We start from the raw sequence: 20,601 nt of genomic DNA, 5'->3' as shown, positions 1-20,601 counted from the left end.
CTCCTGTTTTGCCAAACACTTGGTCGAAAATATTACGGAACTGATCAAGAAAGAGTGCTATGGATGTCAAAACGATCATCCCAGTCAAATTCAACACGATAAATGCCTGATGCTGAGTCAAGAAGAAAAATTGGACGAGTATCTGGACAAAGCTTGGAGTCTCATCTCGGACGAAGTCGTGTTGCATCAGTGGTAAAAATACTTGCGTGAACATTCTTGTCCACCATTAACCACGCAAGAGATTCATCGTATCGAAGCTGTCCTGAATCAGAGTGGGGAGACGAAGCGAAGAAACGGTTATTTGTCAGACATTTTCAAGCAAAAAGTCAGGATCGAATTGATGACTTATTATTACCTGTGAAGAAGAAAAAACATGGATACCTGGGAACTTTATTATCTTTTGAACCACAGTTCGTACACGGCTTCTTGGAATCCTGTCGTCTGTGCTAAAGATGAACTCCCTCATCGCAAACCTCAAGACCATCTAGCTTATGTGATCAACACGGGCGACAGTCATCGCCCAGGAACCCATTGGGTAGCCGTCTACTTTCCTCAAGAAGGATGTGTGGAATATTTCGATTCGTATGGATTGCCCCCTTTGGAAGACGATATCATTGACTTTATGAGAAGAAATGCTCAGACCACCCGATTCAATAATGTGAAATTACAAGGCACAGATTCCTTGGTGTGTGGACAATATTGTGTGTATTTTCTGCATCATCGCAGCCTGGGCTATTCCTTAGAACATTTAGTGACTCATTTTGATCCTCGTTCTTCTTCTAGAAACGATGTGAAAGTAGATAAATGGTTTTGTGACCATTATGTTTATCTTTTGTCTCAAGCTAGGAAACGTAGTGTCCATCAATGGCCTAATGACTTCCAACAGTGGAAATTACAATTTCATTCACAACGTTGTCAACCCTGTTTAAAGTAGAGTGTTAATTGAAATAAAATGTTTGTAATTTGAAAAAAATGTTTGATGTTATATTGTTGAATTATTATTAAAAATGTTATAGTTGTTTGTTAGTATTAAGTGATTTTGAATAAAAAAATATTATGTTTTGAAGAAAAAATGCCTTTGTGGTTTGTTTGACTATAGAAATCTTGATTCATGCTCTTTGACTTCTTACTATCCCTCTCATGACACTCATTGAACGTTGCAGCTCGAAAACCGTGGAGGGATGTTTTCCTTCGCGTCCGCGCTTTGACTTTAAAGCCGGGGTAGCCTCCATTCTAACCATCCATTGTCGACTCATCCTCCTACGAAGATGTGCTCCAAACTAGCTAAGCTAAACGAAGCCTACATGAAATTGCATAGGGTCAGACACAGTCTGATACCGAAGCCAGAAGAGATAGAGAATGTGAGAATGTTAAAAGTCACTGAAGACCTGATAGAAGAACTCTTCAGAGAAGAAGTGAACAGGGAGAAAGAAGAATGGACAGAGAAGTATAGACTTCAGAAACAGCAGAGAGAGCAGCAACAGCAACAACAGCAGCAGCAGCAGGAACCTGAACCTGACAGAGGCTTTGTCGATTGTCGTATCGACAACAAAGAGTTCTTCTTCTCTTTCCGAAGAAGCAGACCTATCGTCAGAAAGTCTATCATCAGAGGACGTCGCATTCTTAGAAACTAAAAGATCGCCCTAGCTTCAACTTCACACAAGCAAAAAAACAGCCCTTTTCTGGGCTACCCAATACTCTAGAAAAGAAATAACAATCGATTTGCCAATGTGTGTATGTAGAGTAGTGTAAATATAAACACTAACTCTTTTCTGGTGTGATTATATGTGTTTGTGTGGATAGAAGATAATGATCATATTTTTTTGCTGTTTGAAGTGCGTGGAGAGTAGATTTGGGGTTTGATTTGATTGCTTTGCGTATGTGAGTAGTATATTGAAGTGATTAATGAAAATTTTTAAATTAGTAATAGGCAGTAAAAAAGTGAGTGTTTCTTTTAGGTCCGCGCGTTGTTTGGTCATGATCTAGGTAATATAACTTTGGTCTTAGGGTGATGTTTTCCTTCACGTCCGCGCTTTCACTATAAATTGAAAATCGCTCGGCAGTCTAGCTGCCTTTGTTGATTGATCAAGAGAATGAACACCAGACTAGCAAAACTGCTTGAACTTCATGTACACCTGGAATATGCCAGGCGTATAGTGAATGAGCTGGCTGCAGAGGCCATAGTAGAAGAGGGAAGAATGAAAGAGGAGGAGAGAAGAAACAAAGAAGAGGAGGAGAGAAGAAACAAAGAAGAGGAAGAAAAGGAGAGAGGAAATTTCAGAATTCCAGAGACAGAAGATTGGGATTCTGAAGCCACTTATCCCGCCTCTGCTCTCCCCCCAAAAAGAGTGAAAGGAGACTGGGGAAGAAGATATGTGTGTGGTGCCAGGCCTGGAAGGTGCCATCATTAACCAGGTGTCATGGAGTTCAAAAAACAAACAGCCCTTTTCAGGGCTACCCAATACTCTAGAAAAGAAATAGTAATAGATTTGCCAATGTGTGTATGTAGAGTAGTGTGAATATAAACACTGACTCTTTTTTCTTGTGTGTGTGTGTGTTTATTTGTAAGCGCTCATGTACGTTTGTGTGAATAGTAGATTCGGGTTTAATTTTAATGCTTTGCGTGTGTGGATAGTAGATTTGGGGTTTGTTTATTGCTGCTTCACTTATGTGGATAGTATATTATATGAAATGAGAAAAGTAGGGGGATGTTTTCCTTCACGTCCGCACTTTAACTATAAGAACCCACAAAGTTGTTCGTTCGCACCATTCTAAGGAATAAAAAAGAAGATGGAAGTGTCCCAACTGTTTAATGATTTAAGGCATGTTTATTTTTGGATGGTGGATGGTGAATATGGAGTTGAAAGGATTGAAAGAGATTGGAGGTTAAGAACAAGTGTGCACTACGTGAACGAACTAAAATTAGCCAGGGAGATGATAGAGGGATTAATTGAAGAAGAAGTGAAGAGATTGAGAGGGCTAATAAATCCCCCTTATGTCAGAGTGGGGACATTAAAAGAGGCAATGGAGAAGGTAAAAGAAGTAAGAAGGTTCTTGGAAGAGATAGAAAAAAGGTCAGAGTGGCCCTTTGTTAAAAGAAGTGTTGAACAATTGAAAAAAGGGGAAGAAAAGATGAGAAAGGTGATAGATGAAGAAGTGGATAAAATAAAGGACAGGTGGGCAAAAGATACAAAAGAATAAGAAGAAAATAGAAAGAAAATGGAAGAACTAGAGAAACTAAACGCTAACTGGATGAAAATCCAACAGAAGTTCCGAGCCATGGATCACCCGGACTGGATACCGGAAACAGAAAAGAAGAAGAAGAAAGGAATGATGGAAAAAATAAAGGGATAGATAAAGAAGTTAAGGAGTTAGAAGAAGAAGAAGAAGAAGAAGAAGAAGAAACCCAAAGGCCCTTTTCAGGGCCACTCCAATCTCTCGAAAAGAGATAGACTTTCAATTGCCTAGCCCCATTTTTTTATTTTTTTATTTTTTTTAAAAAACAAAAAAATAGAGACCCATCAGGTCGGGACCATATTAAAATAGGGTCCCGACCCTGTTCCATTTCCCTTGAGGCTCAACTTGTCCAAGATTTTTTTTCCCATGTTCAATTCCCCTTGTCCCTAGACAGACCCACACTCTATTCCAATGTTCAATTCCCCTTGTCCCCATATTGACCCAGCCATTTTTCCCATGTTCAATTCCCCTTGTCCCTATATTGACCCAGCCATTTTTCCCATGTTCAATTCCCCTTGTCCCTATACTGACTCAGCCATTTTTCCCATGTTAAATTTACATTGTCCCTATATTGACCCAAGGGTGTTTTTAATGGTATGCCCTATAGTCCCTACGGTATCTCCATTCACTACTATCATTCATGTTCAACAAGTGTTCGCTAGGAGGCAAAGTGGCGTTTCGAAATGACTTCGTACGTTTTGAAACGGAACTGGTATCGAAACGACCTCAACATCTTCACGTTACATTTCATGACCGGATCTGCAAAATGCCATTTCTCTTTAATAGAACTATTGTACAATACAAAGATATATGCCACTTAAACACTGCTACACTCTGAATATTTGTTAATCGTCGAATTTTCGTCGAAACACCTTTGGTCGAATAGGCGAAAGATCTTGCCCAATACTGACATTCGCTTTATCAATCTCATTCTTTTCCTGTCTTAAAGATGTCCCAATACATTCTAGAAATGGAGGAAGTGTGTCTTTCACGTAATCTTTACAACGCTGAAACAGTGCATCGCGAATGAAAGAAACAGATGTCGAAATTTCGTTCTTATCAATTAGGAAAAATGTAAGTTTAGAAACTCAGGTTCCGCATCTTTAGACAAATGTATTATTGTGTAATAATTGAATGTCTTAAAAGAATGGTGTATTGATTAACTACTGGAATAGTAGAAAGAAACTAACGAAGCTCATGTTTAAGCTTTTATTGATTTTTTCCCCTTTTGTAATTGTTTGAGTTAAAAGTCCCAAAGGTAGGAAAAGCAATACTCTTCTAATGGTAAGTCTACATTGATTCGTATCACAAATAAATATTGTTAGCAAATGTAGTAATGTCAGACAATGTAATGAATGTAGTAATGTCAGACAATGTAATAAAAGAGAAAATATTACCTCAAACTCAGATTTGTATCCTGTTTCGGAGGCATCCATATCCTGAACGCGTTTCGGAAAATCGGTAATCGGGATACCTGCCAAGTCACTTTCCAGTTCGTCCCGGGTGTTGTAATAGGTCCGATCACTCATTTCCGGAATTCCGGGACCATTTATATTATTTCTATGAAAAGTGGACAGGTATGGGGAGGCAACGGGGACTGGAATCGGGTTGGGGGCTTTCTTCTTGCTTACATTTACATAAATGACATCCTTGTCGCTAATGCGAACTGCGAAAATAAAAAGAATATAAATATATCCAGCATACGCTGTGGCAACTGTACAAGATAGGCGCGTTAGAGGGATCAGGTATTATGTGTGTTAGTTGATACTGGCAGGGAATATGAGTAATATCCGTTTTACTCAAGTGATATGTACATTCCCTTTCAATATTTAAATTCGGGTCACTCATTTAAAATACATGTTCACTACTTTACAAGAAAAGTAAAACACCAAAAAAATTCGGACTTTAATTTAACTTTGTTTCTCACTGACATAAGACAATGGAGAATAGTCTAATGTAATGCTGAACAAACGAAATAAAATCAGCTTTAGTTGTCCCAACAGTGCCATCTGGAATTTCATTAGAGTATTGGCTTGAGCTGCATCGCGTAAAACCTTGGTAACCTCATCTTAAATTCAGTGAAACTGCTGTTCTCACCAAAACAGTAGTGTCAGTTTTAAAGCACCAATGCTAAGGTTTATCATAAATTTCGCCGTTCTTCCAATCTAACTGAAGTTCGGAAGGATGAAAATGATATGTTAAAAAACTATCTGACATAAACCGATCTTTGAAATACTCAGGATGTTAGGTTTAAACGACGTTCAAATATTCAGTTTAGAATTAAGAGATGCTACTTATTCATTCAGTAAATGAAGTCGGTCGTAATTCCGTTTATTTTCGGGAGTGCTCCAAAAATAGTTATTTGATACATTCGATAAATTCAGTTAGTGACTAATCTAAGAGTAACAACATTCGCACGTGGCGCACAAATTGATTCGAGATAGAATGAAGAGAGGCAAGCTAGCTTTTATAATGGATATCTGAGAAGAAAAAGAGTGCATTCGATTAAAAAAACAAACTCGGATGAATATTGGTAATCAGCTGGGGCACTAGAATGCACTGAAGCCTGGGCTGAAGTCAAGACCGACACAGCGTGATGCTGATTTATTATGTTTACAACGATGGCTCATCAAATCTCGATCAACATCGGACTAATTGGTACACATATGAAACATATCATGGTTTCTTAATTCGAGGGAGAAATTACATGGCTCGTAATACGATGGAAACATTACAGTTATCTGGTTTTAATCGAAGCCAACTATGCTAAGGACCAATATCTTTCAAGATTCAGTATTATTTAGATGATTTGACATATACGACTTTTTGCACGTATCAGCAGCGTTGGTGCCTTAATATAAACACGAATTGTGTACAACATACGGCCCGCGACCTGGTTGTATCCGCTTATTTACATGATAGGGTGTGGCTTACCCTTTATAATTCGGTTACCGGCCGGCGACCTCGAGGAAGCTAAACATGCATGATCCATGGTGTGCATTACGTAACCGCATACATCAACCTGACTGAGTCAATAATGTACAGTGCATAAGTACATACATCAAACTACTCAAGTGTATGGTTTCCCCAATATATTCCATATTTGACGTTAATTTTGTATCTGTCGTTTTCGTTCCTGTCTATGATAATGCTGATAACATTCCATGGCTAGCAACGCCCACCCATGACAAGACCAGCCTGGAGAATACGTCGACTTAAAGTATTGATTAAAGTAGACTGATATCTTTTGATTACTGAGGACGGTGTAACACCTGTTACTTCAAATGGTATTTAAGTAGGATGGCAATTTTTCATTACTGAGGACGGTGTAACACCTGTTACATGAGATTGGATTGAAGTAGGTTGACAGATTTTGATTGCTGAGGACGGTGTAACACCTGTTACTTCAAATGGTATCGAAGTAGCATGACATCTTTTGATTACCGAGTAAGGTGTAACACCTGTTACTTCAAATAGTATTGAAGTATGCTGACACCTTTTGATTGCTGAGTAAGGTGTAACACCTGTTACTTCAAATAGTATTGAAGTATGCTGACACCTTTTGATTGCTGAGGACGGTCTTGCAGCTGTTACTTCAAATGGTATTGAAGTAGGCTGACAGCTTTTGATTCTTGAGGACGGTGTAACAACCGTGACTTGAAATGGTCTTGAAGCAGACTGACATCTTTTGATTACTGAGTACGATATAAAACCTGTTACTTCAAATGGTATTGAAGTAGGGTGACAACTTTTGATTGCCGAAGACAGTGTAACACCTGTTACATGAGATGGGATTTAAGTAGACTGACAACTTTTGATTCTTGAGGATAGTGTAACACCTATTACTTCAAATGTTACTGAAGTACGGTGACAACTTTTGATTGCTGAGGATAGTGTAACACCTGTTACTTCAAATGTTACTGAAGTAGGGTGACAACTTTTGATTGCTGGGGACAGTGTAACACCTGTTACTTCAAATGGTATTGAAGTAGGCTGACATCTTTTGATTATGAGGACGGTTTAGCACATGTTGCTTCAAATGGTATTGAAGTAGACATAACTTCTGATTACTGAGTACGGTGTAACACCTGTTACTTCAAATGGTATTGAAGTAGGGTGACAACTTTTGATTACTGAGTACGGTGTAACACCTGTTATTTCAAATGGTATTGAAGTAGGCTGACAGCTTTTGATTGTTGAGGATGGTGTAACAACCGTTACTTGAAATGGTCTTGAAGTAGGCTGACATCTTTTGATTACTGAGTACGATGTAAAACCTGTTACTTCAAATGGTATTGAAGTAGGGCAACAACTTTTGATTGCCAAAGACAGTGTAACACCTGTTACATGAGATGGGATTGAAGTAGTCTGACATCTTTTGATTACACTGGTCAACAGTGAAATCATTACTGACTTGAAAAGGCCCTAATCTGTAGTATTTTGGTGTGCCGAACACGAATATAACCGTGAAAAATTTGTATTGGCTCTCGTTTTGAAGATATTCATATACCTCATTTTCTATGTTTCACTGTGTAAATTTCTCCAGTAGGACTGCAGCAACATCCGGAATAATGATGTAACATTGCATAATACCATCATGCTCACATCATCCACAGTTGATTGCATCATTTTCTGATGCAATGCAATACTAATGCCATGCGGCTGCTGAAGTAAGTTGACGTCAGCAGTGTACTAGACATGTGTAGGCCTATTATACTAATGCCAGGCGGCTGCTGAAGCTGACGTAAGCAGTGTACTATATAAAGCCCAATCAGATAGGTTCAGCATTTAAAATATTTTAGACGTTGTGCGAGACAGTTCAAGCTACTGTTACATAAAACTTATTATTTTATCCATTTACGTACAATAAAGAACAGTAATGCCTCGAAAGTGTGTTAATACCGCGGACAATTTTTGCTATATTTGTGGGGAAGTGACATTTGCCAACCAGAAGAAAAGTATCAATTCTCAAGTGAAGAAGGCATATCATCTTTACTTCGGATGCAAGGTTGGTGACCAAGACAAGCCTTGGGTTCCGCATATATGCTGTGCTACATGTACAACACAGCTTTCACAGTGGTTGAATTGCAAAAGGTCATCAATGCCGTTTGCAGTCCCAATGGTGTGGAGAGAGCCAAGCAACCACCTAAATGACTGTTACTTCTGCTTGGTTCCTCCTCTTTCCGGCGGAATAACGAAGCGAAAGAAGTCGAGAATAGTCTACCCAAACATTCCGTCTGCATTGAGACCAGTTCCACATGGTGAGGGACTTCCTATTCCAGAACCTCCAGCAGAATATTCTCTTGATTCATCTGACGAAGACAAAGGTGAGTCGACCTGTTCTTCTCCTGGTCCATCAGCATGCAGTGATCCAGATTTTCACTGTGGTGCATCATCAACCCCACACAGAATAACACAGGAAGAACTAAATGACCTGATTCGTGATTTGGACTTATCAAAGAACAAGGCAGAATTGCTAGGATCAAGACTCCAACAATGGAATCTTCTAGAAGAAGATGTCACAATTACTGCATATCGAAAGCGCCACCAGCAATTGGAGCCTTTCTTCAGAAAGGAAAGTAATCTGATATTCTGTTCCGATATTGAGGGCCTCATGAATGCTTTAAAAATCACTCATGACCCACAAGAATGGAGACTATTTGTGGACTCTTTGAAACTGAGTCTCAAGGCTGTGCTTTTGCACAATGGAAACATTCTTCCATCTATTCCAGTAGCGTATGCTGTCCACATGAAAGAGACATACGATAACTTAAGGCAGCTACTGAATTCCATTGAGTATAACAAGTACAGCTGGCACCTGTGTGGTGATTTGAAGGTAGTTGCCCTTTTAATGGGACTGCAGCAAGGATATACAAAATACATGTGTTTCTTATGCGAGTGGGATAGCCGAGCAAGGGAAATGCACTACATGAGGAAGGAATGGACTCACAGGCAGAATGTAGCCATTGGAGAGAAGAATATCCAACACCCAGCTCTGGTTGAGGCTCAGAAAATCTTGCTACCACCCCTTCACATCAAACTAGGTTTGATGAAGAACTTCGTGAAAGCCATTGACCGGACTTTGCCAGCATTCCGATACCTGCATGAAAAATTCCCTCGACTCAGCGAAGCAAAGATTAAAGAGGGAGTTTTTGTGGGTCCTCAGATTCGAGAGCTTTTCAAAGATGACCGGTTCAACAACTTGCTGGAAGGTGACGCGAAACAAGCATGGAATGCTTTTCGCCTAGTTTCTACAAACTTCCTCGGAAATGTTAGGGCAGAAAACTATAAGGAACTAGTAGAAGACATGTTGATGAAGTATAAGAAACTTGGCTGCAATATGTCTCTAAAGATTCACTTCCTTCATTCCCATTTGGATTTCTTTCCTAGCAACTGTGGTATTGTTAGTGATGAACACGGCGAACGTTTTCATCAAGATATCGCAACAATGGAACAAAGATACCAGGGAAAATGGTCCACTACAATGCTGGCTGACTACTGCTGGACACTCCTCAGAGATGCTCCCGAACAGCTGTACAAGAGACAGGCGAAGAAATCTAAGATGTAGTCAATGACTTGATTTTTTATAGGTAGGCTATTACAGTTGACCTTTTACTATTGGAATGCATTTCGTTATGTAAACATTAATTTCTTGCAGATTACAAAAAAACTAGAGCCAATTTTGCAATTTGACTGTCATATTCGTGTTCAGCACATAAAAATTGATAAGAATTGACTAATTTTATTTCAGTAACATGACTTTTGTAAAAATTTGTTGTCCAGTGTTATGAGGACGGTCTAGCACATGTTGCTTCAAATGGTATTGAAGTAGACTTAACTTTTGATTACTGAGTACGGTGTAATACCAGTTACTTCAAACGGTATTGAAGTAGCCAGTTACTTCAAACGGTATCGAAGTAGGCTGACATCTTTTGATTGCTAAAGACGGTCTAGCACTTGTTACTTCAAATGGTATTGATGTAGGCTGACATCTTTTGATTACTGTGTACGTTGTAACACATGTTACTTCAAAAGGTATCGAAGTAGGCTGACAACTTTTTATTACGGAGTACGGTGTAACACCTGTTACTTCAAATGGTATTGAAGTAGGCTGACAACTTTTGATTACTGAGCAAGGTGTAACACCTGTTACTTCAAATAGTATTGAAGTATGCTGACACCTTTTGATTGCTGAGCAAGGTGTAACACCTGTTACTTCAAATAGTATTGAAGTATGCTGACACCTTTTGATTGCTGAGGACGGTCTAGCAGCTGTTACTTCAAATGGTATTGAAGTAGGCTGACAGCTTTTGATTGCTGAGGACGGTATAACAACCGTTACTTGGAATTGTCTTGAAGCAGACTGACATATTTTGATTACTGAGTACGATGTAAAACCTGTTACTTCAAATGGTATTGAAGTAGGGTGACAACGTTTGATTGCCGAAGACAGTGTAACACCTGTTACATAAGATGGGATTTAAGTAGATTGACAACTTTTGATTGCTGAGGATAGTGTAACACCTGTTACTTCAAATGTTATTGAAGTAGGGGGACAACTTTTGATTGCTGAGGACAGTATAACACCTGTTACTACAAATGGTATTGAAGTAGGCTGACAGCTTTTGATTCTTGAGGACGGTGTAACAACCGTTACTTGAAATGGTCTTGAAGTAGGCTGACATCTTTTGATTACTGAGTACGATGTAAAACCTGTTACTTCAAATGGTATTGAAGTAGGGTGACAACTTTTGATTGCCGAAGACAGTGTAACACCTGTTACATGAGATGGGATTGAAGTAGATTGGCAACTTTTGATTGCTGAGGATAGTGCAACACCTGTTACTTCAAATGTTATTGAAGTAGGGTGACAACGTTTGATTGCTGAGGACAGTGTAACACCTGTTACTTCAAATGGTATTGAAGTAATCCGACATCTTTTGATTATGAGGACGGTCTAGCACATGTTGCTTCAAATGGTATTGAAGTAGACATAACTTTTGATTACTGTGTACGGTGTAATACCAGTTATTTCAAACGGTATTGAAGTAGGCTGACATCTTTTGATTGCTAAAGACGGTCTAGCACTTGTTACTTCAAATGGTATCGAAGTAGGCTGACATCTTTTGATTACTGTGTACGGTGTAATACATGTTACTTCAAATGGTATCGAAGTAGGCTGACAACTTTTGATTACTGAGTAAGGTGTAACACCTGTTACTTCAAATAGTATTGAAGTATGCTGACACCTTTTGATTGCTGAGGACGGTCTAGCAGCTGTTACTTCAAATGGTATTGAAGTAGGCTGACAGCTTTTGATTGCTGAGGACGGTGTAACAACCGTGACTTGAAATGGTCTTGAAGCAGACTGACATATTTTGATTACTGAGTACGATGTAAAACCTGTTACTTCAAATGGTATTGAAGTAGGGTGGCAACTTTTGATTGCCGAAGACAGTGTAACACCTGTTACATGAGATGGGATTTAAATAGGGTGACAACTTTTGATTGCTGAGGATAGTGCAACACCTGTTACTTCAAATGTTTTTGAAGTAGGGTGACAACTTTTGAGTGCTGAGGACAGTGTAACACCTGTTACTTCAAATGGTATCGAAGTAGGCTGACATCTTTTGATTATGAGGACGGTTTAGCACATGTTGCTTCAAATGGTATTGAAGTAGACTGATAACTTTTGATTACTGAGTACGGTGTAACACCAGTTACTTCAAATGGTATTGAAGTATACATCTTTTGATTGCTAAAGACGGTCTAGCACTTGTTATTTCAAATGGTATTGAAGTAGGATGACAACTTTTGATTACTGAGTATGGTGTAACACCTGCTACTTCAAATTGTATTGAAGTAAGCTGACAACGTTTGATTGCTGAGGACGGTCTAGCAGCTGTTACTTCAAATGGTATTGAAGTAGGCTGACAACTTTTGATTGCTGAGGACAGTGTAACACCTGTTACAGCAGATGGGATTAATGGAGACTGACAACTTTTCGTTGCTGGCAAATCGCGTCAAACATTACGGTTGTCAGCAAAACGATTTTTTTTAAACAATCAAAATATGTCAAGCTTCTTAATAATAATAGGCGTGTAAACCGAGTTTATGCTCAATACGTATAAGTTCAAAAGTTACATGACATTGCATGCAATATTACCATTGACGATAAACATATACCAACTTCATACCTATAAAAAACAAACATTGGTGGGATATAAAATAGCAATATCCTGGAAAAGAAAAATATCATAACGAGTACAAAAGTTACTCCGATTGTAGCTACGACACGTCTAAAACCGGACTCTGTTTATGACAAAAAAAAGACAAGATTAGAAACTTCCAAATAATCTATTGTTTATAATACTATAAAAGAAACAAGAATAGTAACTTCGAAATAATCCGTTGAACATCTGATCCAGGATTATAAGGCAAAGTCTGGTCCCTGAGGGTGATCATTTGAAAGACATCCATACAATGGTGCTTCTGTCACATCTGGTCATTTTGGTAGGCATTTTTTGGGAGAAGAGGTTGTAATTAATAATTGTGAACAGGCGACGAACGACGGACCACAGCAGAAGCTCTCTTGGCGTTATGGACATGTGAGCTAATGACGAAAAAGGACAAAAAGCACACACACACACACAGATATATATATATATATATATATATATATATATATATATATATATATATATATATATATATATATATATATATATTTGTTATATTACCTTGCGGCTCACTAGTCTGTATGACTGTGACTGCCTGATTGTTGGGCGCGCCATTTATTTTTTGAGGTGGTGGTGGAACAAGATGACCATTGTGATTAGCATTGTTCTGATGTACAATCTCCACATTACTGTGGTTATTATTCCTCCTCAGTGTGGATGGTTTAGGCTGTGATGGCGGCCTTCTTTTTCTGAAATTTACAGAGACTTCTGTTGCAAAATAGTACACAGTAATGACTCAAAAACTATTATTAAGGTACGCACTCTATTGCTTATAAAAAATACAATTTTACACTTGCATGCCCAGATACAGAAACAATTGTGTGAAATTTGTATCAACTGTTTTATCTAGAAATAATGTAACTGAGGCTTAATGATAGAGTAAGGTCCAATACATTTATGCGAACGTTTCCAAAAGTGCCATGCAGCACATTGGGGTTATGTTGCAAGTTCTTCAGACGTTGACTTTTCCAAACCTTGTTATCATGATTGACCTCCACCAGGACGTTTGAGTTCTCGAGAAGGGATTCCCTGAGATCAATAGCAAGTTGGTTTGTGCGTGCGTCGTCTTTTCATGCTCAGTAAGTATGCACATGGATGGGAGAGTTTCTAGAGCTCGGTGCCTTGGATGGGTAAGAACTGACACAGTGCTCAATGTTAGCAGCATGTTTAAATTTGATTTTCCATGCCAAATAAATATATATTGAGTCATCGGTTGTTGATCTCAATAGTTATCTAGTTATGAACCACCCCTGGGGGCTAAGCCCCAATGTTCGGGATAGCACCCAAAATCAGTGTCAGTTGTATATATAAATGTATGTTTTCACGTAAAGTTAAGTTTGTATGTAGCTATGAGGCCGGGCTCTCAAGGGTGTCCAAGTTGTGACCTGGGGCCCAAGTCTGTGAGGATAGGGATGAATTTCAGTTTCAGCGTCAGCTGCATGCATGCATACATTTGTCTTTCATGCCTAGTAACTACTTACACTATTCTAGTAAGGCATACAATATGGGTCACAGTGACCTCTCTTGTTGTAAGAGTGTATGGCTAGCTGGCATGCATCCAAGTATCAATTTTCCTCATTTGTAAATGAACGGCTGTTATGAAATGAACTTTAAAAGCAAAATTGAAACAGTAACTGAAGTCTGAAATAATGGTCACAACGACATCTTTTTGCAAAAAGAGTGTGGTACTTATCAAGATCCATCCTCTCACAAACGTTTATGATTGTGTAGCATAGCATGATTACAGCATGCCAAATATCACGTGGCGATGCGGTCAATGCAAAATTTAGCCAAAGCAAGTCAAAGGTGATATATAGGTCACTGGCGTTTCTTTTCTTGTAAGTTGTTGTTGTTGTAGGGTTTAACGCCATTGTTCAGCACACGATAGGCTATGCATGGCGGCCAGTATTAATGGTGGAGAAAGAACCCGGGAAAACTCCAGAAAGAACCACCGACCCACGAGAAGCTACTGGCAAGCTTTCTCACATACCAACATTAGCCGAATCCGAGACTCGAACCCACACAGCCAGAGGTGAGATGGCAGTGATCCGTAACGGAGAGCGCTTTAGACCACTCGGCCAACTTTTTAACCCCTTTAAACTACTGAGGTCATGATAACAACGGAGGTTAGACCATACCTTCTACCTGTTTGCCAGGTTCATCGAAATTCGAGTCCTGAGATCGGTCAGGTGTCCATCCGACTAGAACACATGGCGTTCGTAGTTCCTTATGTACTTTTCCTGTCACCGTTAATTTTCAGTTTTCTTTTATGCAAAGTTGATACAGTTCAGTATTTATTCAAAGAAGATACAAGTCAATACTTTTTTCAGATGAAGTGGTTATGTCTCTAATTACTTATTTACAAGCTTTATGGTTATTTTTCGCGCATCCACAAGCTGTGAACGCAGTTCCTCACGTGCTGATCTCATAAATCATAAGATTCATCTGTAAGTGTCATTTCTGGTTAAAATATTTGAAGGCATTCTGATCTGAAAAACTGTTTTAATTGCCCCTCGAAAGTGTTACGCGCAGTTTTGCTCTTTCAAGACGGAACAATGATTTTGACAGCGTACAGTCTTTCTTAAGGTCTTCTGATAGTCATATAAGATACCTGCGTCATCCAATACAGTTAAAATGTTCGAATACGATTTGTTCATACAAGAAAAAGGCTTGAAAGGATTCATGTTTAACTGAATGGAAATCCTACAGGTCAGGGACTTAACTTATAATTTAGTCTAGAAATTAACTCCAGTGCTGAACACGATAACATGGAATGAAACCCTATGTGAAGAAACACTAGTAATATACCTGTGTATCTATGTACATGGAACAAAAAATTTGTTTTCTTCTGACAGAAGAAAGTGAAATACCTTTTAATGCAGATCATTGCCATCACGAATATAAATACAACGAGAAGACCTCCCATCACACCTCCCACAATGGCCCAAATGTTCGCCTTTAAACCGCCATTACTGCCGTCGAAGTTTTCATCGCGCAACGCTGCTGGTGATTGGGGAAAAAAACAAATTGTATTTTCAAACGACACTTCAGTACACAAGAACGTTATATTCAACTAAACAAATACACTTTCAACACATATCCCCCATCTTATATTTCATATTAGAAATTAGCAAGATGTGTATCTAAATAAAAATGTGTATATTCTTCAAGAATACAGATATGTCTTTCGTTTAGAACTAAAGATAGAAAAATCTTGCAATTCCAAAACCATTTGAACAAGAACAAATAATACATCGCCAAAAATATAGTCATAAATGCATTCCATGATGAACAAAAACTTTATTTATGTAACACTGAACTTGAAAAACTATCATGTATAACTTTAAAATTGGTTTCGAAAGAATCCATGAAATATGAAAATATTATATTATTGTATATTATATACACATACTCAAATCGGTACAGATAATACATGAAACGATGTTTTAAGAATTTAGATAAATTTGTAGAAGATTACTTCTAAAATATTGCAAAGAAACATGAAATACGCATTAGCAAAATTCTTTTTCTTACATAGCTCACAGTGTGGACCATAAAAACGTCCATCGCATCCATGTGGGCAAACACCATCCACGTGGTTACATAAGGTCCCATTGGCACAGAAACCACACGTCTCCAGGCAACGCTCGCCATAGGTATTGTTCCAACATTCTGTTACAATACATACGTATTACACTTATTATTTATGTTATTTAACAAAATACAAATTACGAAGTCGATGCATGACAATTTCATAATAATCTACAAATATATTCTTTCTAAGAAATGTCCTCCCTGGATATATTTTTAATTGTATCTTTGAACTGATGTGAACATTGATCATTTAATATACTGGTAAGAAAAAATTAATGTACTTACAAATATAGCATATTTAATGTCAGAAACATAGCATGTTATCGGTTTAGCTGACCTGATTTACAATCATCTCTTTGCCAACCAGGATCACAATCATCCGGGCATCGGCCGTTAACATGGTTACAGACGCTGTTCCTACGACAATGTCCGCAATCTTCCTGACATCTCAGTCCGAACTTTCCTTCCGGACAAACTGATTTGCAATAAAAGCTTCATATGAATTTTACATTTTTCTTAATGTTGGATTCAGTATTTATGGAGATATATGTGGCATGAAATAAACATAATTAAAGCAATTCGCTGTTTTGTCATAACACATGTATTTGAAACATTATCTGCAGTTTTTCAGTCTTTACATGCAAAAATAAATTAAAGTGAATATAATTGTATATTAAAAAAAGTTACAAAATTTCAGAAACATGTTTTATTATCCATCTCTACGTTACTGACGACTGCATGACAAGACAATAGAGAGCGAACATCATTCGGGATAAAGAAGCTAAATACGCTGTCTCAAACAGGATTCAATTCTCGATGTCAATGGTATTAAAACTTTCAGCGAAAGTGACATGAAGTGTATACATACATACATACATACATACATACATACATACATACATACATACATACATACATACATACGTTTTCACGAAAACATTACCTTGTTTACAATCGTCTCCAAACCATCCGGAGGCGCATCCAGACGAACAAATTCCAGTTATGGGATTACATGGTGCCTCGTCCAGACAGTTTCCACAATTATTCATACACTTCTCGCCATATTTTCCAACAGGACACTCTGAATAAAACAAAAAACTTCAACGAGTCATGTAATGTTGTTACTATGGATTAAAAAATGACTCGTGTTTTCCTGCACTTTCAATTTCACCATTCTTACATGATCAAACAACATTACATGATTTCTCAAGAGGTGGTTCGCAGTTTTGTATGTGGATTAATTCAGTTCTCAACACCCTTTACACTTAATACTCGAACTATTTGTTTTTTTGAAATATATTTCTACGTCTGATTATTTTTTAAGATCGCATTTTGGCGTTTTCTAAATAGTGAAGCTGCAATGAACAACAAAACATAAACATTGCACCAGTTTGGTAAATTACATCATTACAGATACATAAATTATCGTACGCTAAAACATGGACATGTAAAACATCGGTTTTCGACGTCAATATAAACTTAACTACTCACTGATTTTGCATTCTTTTCCGTCCCATCCTGGCGCACACCCGGAGGAACAGACACCAGTGATACTTTCACATGTGACGTTATCCAGACAGTTTCCACAGATGTGTGCACAGTCTTGTCCATACTGACCGGCTGGACAGGCTGAAAGATGGTAATTATATATATATATATATAGTCACACAAGAAACGGAGAATGTATATAGCGCACCAAGTGTTAGACAAATAGAAATATGAATTTTGAATTCATCCAATAAATTTCAAATACTGCGGCACATAGGGGTTTTTGTAGCTTTTTCTTCAATATATAATGCTGGATTCTGTCATTAAAATAGCTGCATTGAGAATAATCGATGATGATATTTTGGAATATATAACTCTTTTCAAAATTGATGTTTATACATATCTGAGGTTCCGGGAAAACCAAAATTCTCTGCAAAATATGTGTACTTTATTGCGCTTCTCTCAGCTGAATATTTATCACCGAATAAATGTCATTGACATGAAAATACGGGGAAAATGCGTAATAGTAATTGTGCCTAAAATGATAGCAGCGCGCGTTGATTTTACAAAAGCGGACAAACTTTAGAAAATAATCTCCACATCTTATTTGAAATATATTTATACGATGATGTAATGAATAGTGTTCACAAGAAATTATTATTCTGTAACGTACGTTGTTTACAGAGAAGATGTTTCCATCCGGGAGCACATGACTGACATTCTCCTGTCACATGATTACAAGGAGCATCGTTGGCACAACTGCCACAGGCCAAAGAGCAGTTGGCACCGTAATGGCCGGGCAAACATACTTAAACAAGAAGAAGAATACATAATAAACTAAGACCACAATGTTCTATATAATTTATGATGATAAATTTAATAAACTCTTACCTAAACAAATAATTAAAATTAGCAGAGAATGCAATAAAAGCTACTTGTTTTTGTAAAAAAAATATCTTCTTTGACGTCTTCGCTAAATGAAAATATATTTAATTCATTTGACATTTAATCATACTGTTTTTGCGACTTAAATCTAAAAGTGTGCATCTTTTTGCAACAATTACATAGCAGGGGTATATAATGGATACACTAATCAGGGTAAAGAAAATAATTAATAATATAATATACCTTGGTTGCATTTCTGTCCGGTATATCCAGCCAAACAATCGCCAGGGCACATTCCGGTCACGTGGTTACATACAGCGCCACCTGCACACATGCCGCATGGCGTGGTACAATTTTGGCCGTAGAATCCTGGATCGCATTCTGGTTTAAATAATATTTATTTTCAAATATTTAAAGAATAACTAAGGTGTCAAGCAAAGCAAATGGAATGCAAAAAAAAATGTGCTGACGCAGGTACGTAAATCCACCTCTTATAATGAACTACATTACATTAATATACAAAGCTTAGGGAAAATGTATCAGAATAGTTGAATATATGTAGATAAACTTATGCGTATGCAAATGACATACGGTCTATTTAGTTAGAATGGATCGCACTGTGATTGTCGCCAACAAAAATATTTCAATATCTGCACTTAAAACAACAATGGCTAAAATAAGTGTCTTTGGTGGTTGGCCATCAGTACATTTTAAGATGAGGAATACGTTTCTTTATTAATGAGGCTATACTTTTTTTAGAGAAAGAAGTCTTTCAGTCGTTCCTAACTTTTTACAAATGCAATTAAATAATGACGGAAGGTGTTTGTAACTCTTAAGCAAGTTGACCCATTATTCATCCTAACATCTTTAGATGGCAACAAAAGGTAACTCGTGCCTTTCGTTCACATAGTAATTAATATACCACAAATCAAGGTCGTAAATGTTTATGAAAATATATCGCATAAATGTTGCTAAAATGCACATTCTCTCATCGAATCCGTGTCTGGGATCCGTCTAAATGTGACGTAAGTTACGGTTTTATTCCTACATATAAAAGCAAGAAAAAAAAAGAGGTGATGACAAAAGCTCACATTCTACTTCGCTTATGTTTGGAATACAAAACGCACACAAGTTCTAAAACTTAATAAATGGCACATACCTGTGAAAGAACGAAAAGTAATGTTTATATTCCGAGTCAATTCATTTTCGATTGAACACTACTATTTAGATTAGCGAAAACAATTATAGTATATGTCGACGTAAAACTTCTCAACACGAGTCATCGCGTAACAGCTTTGAAAATTCGAATCTAGTTCATCTTCGTCCATGTTTGCATATGACTTCAAGATGCAAATGGAACTGAGCATAATAATATGGAGTGGCACTTCGACACAAGAGCAGGTTTCTACAGAACGATTAAAAATATATAGGACTATCTCTGTTTAAGTTTCGAACTTTCTATGGGTGCGCAATGCCAACAATAAGGCAAAAGAAAACACACATGTATAAAAGTTGAAAAATCACAACATGTACAATAAACATAGGACAAGCTCTTTTAATGACGCCCAATATACACCATGGATCTATGTAACAGCAAGCATCATTTATAACGAAAGGTGACGCAAACAAAATGTGAAAACTTGCCATATCTACAGTCCAGGTTTTTCCAGCCTGCCTGGCATCCCTTTGAACAGAGTCCAGTCTTAGGTTCACATGGGTCCCCAAAAGCACAGGACCCACAACGCATCATGCAATTCCGGCTGTACCAACCGGCGGTACAAGCTGCATAAAAAACAACAGATACTGCAGCAATAGTCCGTAATTGAACAGGAATACCAAACATAATTTAGTAGCTTGTACCGTGCAGAAAATGATCACGTCTTATTGTTGTGAAAAGTATATTTTACAAAGACATGCTTTTTCTCTGGAACAGTTAGTAAATATCTAGTATTTATATATTGTAGGGTCGGCAACGAATTGGAAAAGAAGACAATTTAAACCTATACATTAAAATGAAACTTACGCATTTAAAACAAATTAAATAAATGTATGCATATAAAAGAAAATATAAAAATAGTGTTCTGTTAACAGGCTCAGCCTTTTAGTGTGCAAGGTCTAACGTTTTGTCAACTGGATCGCAGGGCCCTAAGCCAGGACC

At 37.7% G+C, this 20,601-nt stretch overlaps 1 protein-coding gene across 1 annotated transcript in view; it reads right to left on the bottom strand.

The window, feature by feature from the left end:
• The window catches only part of LOC149807624 (uncharacterized), a 95,262-nt gene that overhangs the window by 41,401 nt on the left and 33,260 nt on the right, over window positions 1-20,601 (bottom strand). The window contains exons 7-16 of the mRNA XM_089958211.1: window positions 20,088-20,225; window positions 18,687-18,824; window positions 18,232-18,366; window positions 17,562-17,699; window positions 17,014-17,151; window positions 16,408-16,545; window positions 16,011-16,148; window positions 15,347-15,479; window positions 12,978-13,165; window positions 4,635-4,903 (exon numbers count right to left, since the gene is read on the bottom strand). Coding sequence (XP_089814337.1) covers window positions 4,635-4,903; window positions 12,978-13,165; window positions 15,347-15,479; window positions 16,011-16,148; window positions 16,408-16,545; window positions 17,014-17,151; window positions 17,562-17,699; window positions 18,232-18,366; window positions 18,687-18,824; window positions 20,088-20,225 — 1,553 coding nt within the window. The remainder of the gene's footprint in view (window positions 1-4,634; window positions 4,904-12,977; window positions 13,166-15,346; window positions 15,480-16,010; window positions 16,149-16,407; window positions 16,546-17,013; window positions 17,152-17,561; window positions 17,700-18,231; window positions 18,367-18,686; window positions 18,825-20,087; window positions 20,226-20,601) is intronic.

This window comes from Sinohyriopsis cumingii, chromosome 1, assembly GCF_028554795.1.
Source record: "Sinohyriopsis cumingii isolate HCF-2022 chromosome 1, ASM2855479v2, whole genome shotgun sequence".
NCBI classification, from domain to species: Eukaryota; Metazoa; Mollusca; class Bivalvia; order Unionida; family Unionidae; genus Sinohyriopsis; species Sinohyriopsis cumingii.
The sequence above is the reverse complement of the archived record's forward strand: the minus strand, read 5'-3'. Positions and strand labels throughout refer to the sequence as shown.